Genomic DNA, 10,614 nt, shown 5'->3' with positions numbered 1-10,614 from the left:
CTAAGACTTAGTAAGTTAGCCCTAGATACATAAAGTCTGTGCACTGTGTGGCTAGGACAGTTGCAAACATATGACCAAAAGTTTGTGGACACCAGATCAGAACACTAAATTCAGCTTGCTGAACATGTTTCGGACTTTGTACACGGAATCTTCATTTGCCGTTATAATAACCTCCAGTGTTCTTTAGAGTGTGGCTCTCAGCTACAAGAGCATTAGTGAGGTCAGACAGAGATGCTGAATGTTGACAAGGTTGAGTCAGACATTACATTTATATAATTTACACAAGTGAGCAGTTTGAGACCTTGCTCAAGGGCCCAGGAATTTAAACTCACATCCATCTGACCAGTAGTCTAACATTTTAACCACAAAGATTCTACATCTTCTGTTCTACTAAAAGAAAGTTGTAATGTTACAGCATAAAAATACATTCTCTATAATTGTGTGCTTCTATCTTTGTGGAACTAGCTTGTGAGAAGAACCACATATTAGTTTGATCAGGGGTTCACATTCTTCTGACCATATACTGTATATATGTAGTCAATTACCTTTAATTTTATACAGGTGCAGCTAACAGAGGAACCACATACTGTACCTTATCACATTAAATCGTTATAACATAAACTATGTTACCTGATCATTTGAATGTTATAACTTCTATCGACCAATTGGAGGACAGTATCCACATATTCATAGAGGGCCCATGTTCTAAACCCATTGATAATACCACTGTATGTGGACAATCAGTCTTTTCTTTGCGTAATGATGTACCTAAAGCTGACTGGATTCTTTTTCTTTCAGCTCAAGTGACTGAACTTGTTGGTTTAACAAGGGCATGTTGTCTGCTTTAAAACCAAGCATTTAGATTGGAGCCAGGCTCTGGTTTGGCCATGTCATGTCCTGAACGAACAGCAGCAGTCAGCTGTAGCAGCCCAATGATAGGATCAGAAACCGGTGTTCGATGTGCATGTCCAATTTTAATAGTGAACACCAAAAGCTAAATCAGCATAGTGAATCAGTATATAGTTACTTCATGTCATGGTGACCCTGAGGAGAGTGCAGCCCTTAAACTGATTTTTTTTTTTAGTGAACAATTCTCAGGTTTTAATTGTTCTAAAAAATTGGTGACACTTGTCTCTGTTCTAATGGTAGTGATCAGTTTTCCTTCAGCAGTTCTGAGTGCAAGATTCACGTGAATGTGATAGCTTTGGAAGAGGCCTCGGAAACTTTCTCTTTTATTAATGATGTTTTACCCCATCTACTGATGGTCTCATCATACTGTAGTACATGTTTGTCCTAAACCAACACTGTTTTGTGGGTATGCGGTAGTAAAACCTACTGTATACATTGTACATTGTAATTGGACTGGGTGCTGCTATCAAGTTGTTGTTGTCCCTACTGTCTCTGTACATACCTAACCCTTGGGAAAATCCCAACTGAGAGTCTCCTGTGTTTCATCCCTATAGCAGGTGATATGTTTCGTCATATTTTTCCAGGTATACCTTTGCTGACCCCTGGACTTCACTATATGCTGTGGTTCATGGTCCTTGGAGGAGACACCTCAGCCACACTTATTAAAATAAATATTTTGACATATATGTTCTTGTCCATAGTGAATGATACTGAACAAGCTCTGCAGTTTGTCAAGGGTGAATTAAAGGCTATGAGAGATGTAGTTATTTAAAATAGAACATCTTGACTGCAGAGTGGTGGTTTCTGTAAGATGTTTAACACCTCATTCTGTTTCTTTATTTCTAATAATGTTCACATCACCACCAATATCATTCAAAATATGTGAGAAGCTGGGTGATCTGTTGGTGCCCTGTTTAACATATTCATGGCAGTTCTACTCAGGAAGATGAAGTCATGCTTTTTGTTAGAGAAGACCACCCTCTGAACTCTGACATGCACAGCTGCACAGACTTAAAGGGTGACTGGTATTTGATGTTCGGACCTAAGAGGGCATTGATATATTTTGAATAGATTTTTGCACTCTCTTTCCTGGGCTGACTGTGTAACATACAGTATGTTTATGACCAAATCTTATGACCATCTCATCTTTTGTTTGGTCCTAGAAATTCTTTCTGTTCTGTTTTGATAAACAGGTACCAAACACATACATTTTGTAATAAACTTACCAAACAGACAATAAGCATGTTAACCACCATGTCAGTTTCTGCTGAAATCTTGTTTGTCATTAGATATCACTGAATATTACACGCATCTTTTCTAGAAATACTCCCTGTTCATCAGATTAAATTTCAAAGATATTTGTTATTCAGTCATTGTCTTTGCACGGTTCTTTTGCAACATCATCCATGACATCAGCAGAGGTAGCAGCAGCAGCACTTATCAGGCTTCTTCACCAAGTGAACCAGAGAATTCTAACAGGTTCACACAACTACAAATATGTTTGAATGCCCCAGTGCTGCTTGTTTAGCCAACTCATATGCTGCATTGTTTCTTCTACTTACAAAAATGCTCTTTTTTACAGTACATTTAACAATTGTGATTTTTGCTTCACAATTCAAGTTTAAATTTATGGCATTTGGCAGAAGCTTTGAATCACTGAATTCTTCAAAACTATTTCAATAGGTCACAGACTAAAGAAAGCATCAGTCTAAAACATAGTGAGGAAACATAGAACATTCTTAAATACATATTAAACAAGAAAAAATAAACACAAGTTTAAGGTAATTTCAGGAAGACAGAAGCTCAGGGGAAGTTCATTTCACTACCTTAGTGCCAGAACAAAAATCTTGATGTCACACATGGCTCAAATATGCAACAAGTAGAAATTACAGACTGCCTCAGATGGATTATTTGTCACTGCTACACTGGATTAAACTTCTGGTTAATTAAGACAATCACCCTAGTCATTTTATCTGCTAGATAAAATAGACAATAAAAGGAGATGACAATGCATTAGCTCAAAAAATATTTTATTACAGCCATAAACAACAGAAAAACAAGTAAAAAGAATCAATAATATTTGCGATCTAATGAGTGAAGAGTATTAACAGAAGAAAAATGTCAGGAAAACAGAGCAAAACACAAATCTAGAGAGCATCTGCTAACTTCCTAAGACGGGTCTTTACAGCCCCCTGTTTAACCACCACAACTTGCTTAAATGTGATGCCACTGTGAAATTCAGGAGTGTTCAAGTCTCGCCCCAGCCAACCAGACAAACAAAATAATAATAGTAAAAAAAAATAATAATAAAAAACAACCAAATCCAGAACAACCAATCCATAAAATAAAGGCCTCTGTGCCCAAGTGGAACCAAAGTGGTGACTGAACATTTACACTGAACATGATTCATTGGCTATACAGTAACAAAACCTGTTACCTCATTACAAGGTGACAACTGTGTAACCAGCCAAATTTCCCTCTAGGCCACGAAGGATGACCATTTAAAAAAAAAAAAAAAAAAAAAAGTTATATCTGTGTGTGCTAGCAGTTGGCTTTCCAAATCCTGCCATGCACTCAGTGCTAGTAGAAGTTATCTAACAATCATGTTGCTCACCATCCATAATGGTCATCTTCCTGTCTGACAGATTAACTGTCTGGTCCCTCTTATTGTCAACTCTGGTAAAGAAAGTATCACATCATAGCCTATCTTACACACATGAGAGATTATTGGCTGCAACTCCATTACTGAGATAAAATGTCATTAGAAAACCCCTGTTCATCTGACACATACAATTGAATAGGCTTACTGTAATCACAGCTAGCTAAAGTTGTAGCAGCATAAATGTCCTTCAACATTTCAATTATATGGCTTCTCTCCTGTATGAATGCGTTGGTGAGTTTTCAAACCACGTAAATTTGTAAATCTCTTCTCACACTGTAAGCACTGATATGGTTTCTCTCCTGTGTGAATGCGCTGGTGTTTTATTAAATTACTTGAATTCGTAAAACTCTTCCCACAGTGTAAGCAGTGATATGGCTTCTCTCCTGTGTGAATGCGTTGGTGGGTTTGTAAATAACCTGATTGTATAAATCTCTTCCCACACTGTGAGCATTGATAGGGCTTCTCTCCTGTGTGAATGCGCTGGTGGATTTTGAAACTACTTAATTGTGTAAAACTCTTCTCACACTCTGAACACTGATACGGCTTTACTCCTGAATGAACAAGCGTATGTCTGTTTAAGTTACTTATTTGGCTAAAACTACATCCACATTGTACACAGCAATATGGTTTCTCTCCTGTGTGAATGCGTTGGTGGGTTTTTAAATCACCCAACTGTATAAAGCTCTTCCCACACTCTGAGCAATGATAGGGTTTCTTTCCTGTGTGAATGTACATGTGTTGTTTGAGAATATATGGCGTGGCAAAACCCTTCCCACAGTGTGAGCAGCAATAAGGCTTTTCTCCTGTGTGAATGCGCTCATGTTTTTTGAGATTCCAACTGCAAGCAAAACTTTTTTCACACTCTGAGCACTGATACGACTTTACTCCTGAGTGAAGAAGTTTATGTCTGTTTAAGTTACTTAGTTGTCTAAAACTCTGTCCACATTGTGAACAGCAATATGGTTTCTCTCCTGTGTGAATGTACATGTGCTGTTTGAGATGATTTGGTTTGGTAAAACTCTTCCCACACTGTGAGCAGTAGTGAATTGTTTTCTTGCCCATTCTGCACAAATCCCCCTGTGGTGATTTATTGCGTGAAGACAGCCAGATGACGATGTTTCACTGTGTAGCAGAACAGTAGACAAAACATCTTCGATTATTAGGTGCTAAACAACTATCATGTGCTTTATTCATCTTCACAGAAACTGAAAAGTCACAAGTAAATAAACAAGGCCAAAACTCATGCTGAAGAGATTAGTGATATCTAGAATGCTATTCATGTTCAGTTAAATAGACAGCAAAAATAGAGCTGCCAAGTGTCCTGGACAAAAAGTTTTAAGGTTACGCTGCATGGTTTCTGGTCATTTAGTGGCTTGACCGGTAAAATCTAACTTTGTTCTTTAGCAATATTAGGCAAGATAGGATTAATTTTTCTATACAACAGAACCATTCCATAACTAAACACATATGCTGCCAAACTATAAATATAACCCACCGACCTTCAGCATAAAAGACTATTGGTGAAAATCTATTTGAAAGTAATGATGATTAAATAAACACCAAAGTCTAAGGAACTGCAACATCACAGTAATGTTTAGAGAATATCAAAATTAAATGCATTTTTATTTGATTTATTTAAAGAAAGAAAGAAAGAACTTACCAAGTTGAAGTGATCTTTTTCTTAAATCCCAGTAATTTCTCAGCAGCCTTCTCAGTGAGGACCTCAACTAAAATGTCAGGGTGTCCCCTTTAAGTACACCTGAGGACAAAGACACAGTCCAACAACAGGCCATTTCACAGCCATTAGTCAACTATTAGCACCTTTATCATCCGAGTCTGGGGTGTGGCAGGTAAACGTCTATAACTATCTGGTCTATTAAAGATATGCAAAGTGACTGGAGGAGATTGTTCTTATATCAGTGTATGGAGAACAAAATATTAAGAATCTTATATGTAACTAAGTGTATAAGATTCATGCGAAAATTCTGCTACATCAGCGTTTCACATTAGGACAAACTAGTCTAATACACAACATATGTATTGCAGAATTACAGCTGAGAAAGTACTGTAACATTTAATGAAAATAAAATGGTTTAATTTGACATTTGCATTGTATGAATAAATTTCTAAAATAAAGTATAAAACATCACATTATTTGTACTTTAAACCATATTTTATATATATATATATAAAGAGAATAAAATCACCAGTCTCCGTCTGCACACACGATGCTACTGAGCAAGTCTGCTTGTAGTGATTACATATATACCCGCGGTGCACCACTGATTAAAGTCCCACCTGCAACAATTTATATGAACTTCTAACAAGAATCATAAAGCAGTGAATATAAGCTTTAGTTAAGTGAAAAAATTACATTTGACAAGTTTTGATAACGTTAACCTATTAACTAAATTAATTATTTATTCATTACAAATAAAAAAATCTTTAAACTCGCATTTCCCAGTCAACCGGCTACACTGTCAAACAAAAAAATAGTCTACCTTCAGCATGAAGACTACTGTTGCAAATGTAATATTTAAAAGTAACATCATACTTAATATTTTTAAGGAATATAAAAACACAACATTTCCTATCGACTATGCTAAGTTTACCTGTTTCTTTCAATTCAACTTGTTTGTATAATGCATTTTTCAGGAAACCAAAAAACAATTAATTAATTAACTGCAAAACCACATTAATTAATTACATTAATAATTACATTAATAATTACTATCGATTACTCAGATAATTAATTATCTGACTGATTAAGTTATATAGTTAACTAGCTACGTGACTAATTAATTGATTAATTGATTGGTTAATTGATTAATTGATTAAATGAAAGAAAACTTGAAGTGACGTTATTCTTAAATCACAATAATTTCACAGCAGTCTTCTCAGTATGGACCTAAATTAAAATTACAAGTTACTTAACATTAGGAGTCTCCTTTATGTACAACCGAGGACAAAAACACAGTCCAACAACAGGCCTTTTCACAGCCATTAGCCAACTATTATCACCTTATCATCTGAGTCTGGGTCGTGGCATGTGAACGAACAGAACCATCAGGTCAGTTAAAGATATGTGAAAGGCCTGGATAGATTGTTCCCATATCAGGGTATAGAGAACAATATATTTGATTATTCTGTTATATCTAATATATTTAATACAAAAATATGCGGTCATGAAATGAAGCAGGATTATACAGAAAAACTAGTAAGCCTAAACCACAACACAGATTTATGGCAGAATACAGCCAACTACAACTGAGAAAATTCTGTAAAATTTAACGCATATAAAAGGAGCAAACTTTGCCATTGTTTTAATAGGACATTATTTCAGATGTATATGTAAATTCACCACTAGTAAATTAATTTCTTTAAAAGTTTCACTAAACGTAATTAAGATTTTACATTAAGAAGTACAAGTGTTCTAAGTTGTCCTAAATTATGCTGCTCTTGATAGTGACCAAAATCAGATGATCTTGGTTACAGTGGATAGTTTGTATATAAATAATTAAACATTTATAGAACAGTGGTAAGTTTCTGTTGAATGTTCAATATGAGCATATGAGTCCTGTCATAAGAACCTAACAGTGTTTACTGATTTATCATATCAGCAGTTAGAAGGTACATATCATATATGTGCATGACCGTCATCTACAGTTCAGATTATCCACTGAAACAATACTGGACACTCTTGATAGAACAATTAGGTGCTCATATCAGTGAAACTTTAGATTTATTATTAGTACTAATAGTATTTAGTTAACTTCAAGCACATTTCTTGTTTATTTTTTGTTTCCATTCAATTTATTTGTTTATTGCATTTAACAATTGATATTGTTTCATAGCAGCTTTATAGAAGTATAGAAACAGAAAAAAATGTAAAGTTAGAAATTGAGTTATTATTATTATTATTATTATTATTATTATTATTATTATTATTATTATTATTATTATTATTATCCATCCATCCATCCATCCATCCATCCATCCATCCATCCATCTTCTACCACTTATCCGGGGCCGGGGGCAGCAGTCTATGTCCCCAATTAGCACGAAAGGCGCCATACCGTCTTAATACACCTTGGATAAAACTTTAAAGTCATCTAAAAGTTTGATAGCTAAACCACGCCCACAGACACCTGAAACAAAGGGAGTTTTTCCCTCCGAAATCTCAGGCCATAGTATTGGCTATCTCCCCAAAGATGAGTGGAGTTCTCTACCTTTAAATTGTCACAAACACCACCAATCCATGGTCAGACTTTCGGAACAGCCTGGAGACGACTCCATCTTCCTTCAAAGAAGTTCCAGCAAGCTTCACTTCCAAGAACGACAACTGCTCTGATCTCCAGAGAACTTGGAAGAACGTCTGACCCCACCCTAACTGATCTCCTCACAAACACTCTTCACCCTCCTGCCGTCTGGAAAAAGGTACCGAAACATCCAGGCCCTCACGACCAGACTGTGTAACAGTTTCTTCCCACAAGCCATCAGACTTCTCAATAACTGAACTGAACTGTACTGAGCACAACATACACACGCACATCACCTGTATGGACTGCACTGACCTACACCAAATACACACGTCTAATATACAACCATCAACTTGATTACATGCTGCTTACATTCAACAAACTGTTTACATGCTGTTTTGCACACTTTTTATTTTTTTACTTTTTTACTCGTTGCACACTCTGTATAACATTTCTGTCATTTGGCACATACTGTAAAATATTTCAGTCGTTGCTGTTTTTACACAACCTTATACACTATCTAAGGGACCTGCTGCTAAGAAACTGTGTTCATTCTAATATTACTGCAAGCAATATTGTCTAAACATATAGTATTTACACTAGTCGGCACTGTTTCTGTTTACTGTCTTTTGTGTATTGTCTTTTTTTGTATTTTGTGTATTGTCTTGTAACTTTTTGTCTGCACAGTCTTTTGTCCTGCACGGCCTTGTCTGTCTTGTCCTGCACTGTCTTGTCTGTCTTGTCTTTCACTGTTTGCACCAGGTTGCACAGTTGCATTTTATGTGGCTAGGACTACTTACTTACTAAGTCTTAGCCCTGTCTTTGTTTTATGTAGCACCCTGATCCTGGAGAAACGTTGTCTCATTTCACTGTGTACTGCAACAGCTATATATGGTTGAAATGACAATAAAAGCTTCTTGACTTGACTTTCATTCCTCTTCTTTACATAGCAGACCTCCAGCTCTCCAGGTGTTCTTCCACCTGCTCTCTATTCTCACTAGAGATCACAATGTCATCCACAAACAAGTCAAGTCAAGTCAAGAAGCTTTTATTGTCATTTCAACCATATATAGCTGTTGCAGTACACAGTGAAATGAGACAACGTTTCTCCAGGATCAAGGTGCTACATAAATCAAAGATAGGGCTAAGGACATGTAAGTAGTCTTAGCCACATAAAGTGCAACTGTGCAACCTGGTGCAAACAGTGCAGGACAAGACAAGCAAGACAGTGCAGGACAAAAGACAGTGCAGGACAAAAAAACAGTGCAGACATAAAGTTACGAACGTAAATAGCACTGTATTGAATCCGGAGAGGCCGCTGCGTGCTACTGCCGCGCCGCATGCTAAATAACCTTAAACCCTAAACATCATTGTCCATGGATATTCCTCTCTGACTTCATCTGTCAACCTGTCCAGCAAAGCAACAATCAAGTAGGGACGTAGAGCCGATCCTTGAAGCCGATTCTCCACCATGGCATCCTTTGTCTGACCTACAGTACATCTCATTGCTGTCATACTCCTCTCATACATATCCTGAGCTATTCTGATGTACTTCTCTGCCACTCCAAACATCCTCAAACAGTACCATAGCTGCTCTCTCAGCACCCTGTCATATGCTTTCTCTAAACCCACAAAGACACAGTGCAGCTCCTTCTGCCCATCTCTGTACTTCTCCCATTAACAATGTCAGAGCAAAAAACTGCATCAATTGGGCTCTATCTGGGCATGAAGCCATACTGCTGCTCACAGATATCCACTTCCTTTATTAGCCTAACCTCCACTACTTTTTCCCATAGCTTCATTGTGTGGATCATCATCTTTATGCCCCTGTCGTTGCTACAACTCTGCACATCACCCTTATTCTTAAAGATCTGAAATAGAGCACTTCTCCTCCATTCCTCAGGCATCTTTTCACTCGCTAAAATCCTGCTGAACAATCTAGATAGAAACTCCACTGCTGTTGCTCCTGGACCCTTCCACATGTCCACAGGTATGTCATCTGGCCTAACGGCCTTTTCACTTTTGATTCTCCTCAGAGCCTTCCTCACCTTATCCTTTCTAATCTTTGCTATTTCTTGCTCTACCATAATTCACCTTTTCTGCCCTTTCCCCCTCTTATTTTCCTCATTCATCAGTTCCTCAAAATACTCATCCCATCTTCTCTCTACACTCTTCTTGCATGTCAGCACCTTTTCATCTCTATCTTTAATCAACCTCATCTGTTATACATCCTTCCCATAAAATCTTTCCTTCTCACCTTCACTCGTGTCTAACCTGGCATCAGTGTCGGCACCACGAGCGGGCTCTGGAGGGCATGTCTGGCCACTTGAGTCACTGTGCCCCCTCACTTCTCAAAATAATAATGAACTTAATAATTTAAAAAAATGTTTTACAAATTACTTTTATTATACCATGAATGGTTAAACTGGTTAAAGAATAAAGAGTAAAAGTTAATTTAAAAAAATAATAATTGTACTAACCCATAATGCAGTGCTAACGTAGTCAGCCAATTACATTCATGCTGCCACTTCGTTAGTAACGTAAATCAGTAGGCTAAATGGTCAGTGAAATCGTTATTCTAAAGTTTGCGAAGTTCGTCTGAAAACATCTACTAAAACATTGTTTTAATTCAAAAAATCTTTAACAATGAATATAAGAAAATGGTTCAACGGCTCAGTTCAAGTATGACTAACACCGCTGATGAGAATGTCGACGCCCCAGTAATAGGACTCGGCGAAGGCAGAGCTACTGGTTCCAACCGGAATGATTTGGGGATAGATGGAC

At 37.0% G+C, this 10,614-nt stretch overlaps 2 protein-coding genes across 2 annotated transcripts; both read right to left on the bottom strand.

Annotated features, from left to right (window-relative positions):
- Positions 1-2,922: 2,922 nt before the first annotated feature.
- LOC125138321 (zinc finger protein 239-like) lies at positions 2,923-5,854 on the bottom strand. The gene is made up of 3 exons (XM_027177796.2): positions 5,779-5,854; positions 5,232-5,330; positions 2,923-4,693 (listed from the first exon to the last, which is right to left on the bottom strand). Exon 3 carries the CDS (start codon positions 4,631-4,633, stop codon positions 3,767-3,769), a length of 867 nt encoding a protein of 288 aa, XP_027033597.2. The 5' UTR covers positions 4,634-4,693; positions 5,232-5,330; positions 5,779-5,854; the 3' UTR covers positions 2,923-3,766.
- A 3,329-nt stretch (positions 5,855-9,183) lies between these two features.
- Positions 9,184-9,917, bottom strand: LOC125141053. Its single transcript, XM_047812594.1, has 2 exons — positions 9,588-9,917; positions 9,184-9,501 (listed from the first exon to the last, which is right to left on the bottom strand). The coding sequence occupies exons 1-2, from the start codon at positions 9,915-9,917 to the stop codon at positions 9,184-9,186; spliced, it is 648 nt and encodes a 215-aa protein (XP_047668550.1).
- Between the last annotated feature and the right edge of the window lie 697 nt (positions 9,918-10,614).

The sequence above is a fragment of the Tachysurus fulvidraco genome, chromosome 4 (genome assembly GCF_022655615.1).
Source record: "Tachysurus fulvidraco isolate hzauxx_2018 chromosome 4, HZAU_PFXX_2.0, whole genome shotgun sequence".
Taxonomy (NCBI): domain Eukaryota; kingdom Metazoa; phylum Chordata; class Actinopteri; order Siluriformes; family Bagridae; genus Tachysurus; species Tachysurus fulvidraco.
The sequence above is the reverse complement of the archived record's forward strand: the minus strand, read 5'-3'. Positions and strand labels throughout refer to the sequence as shown.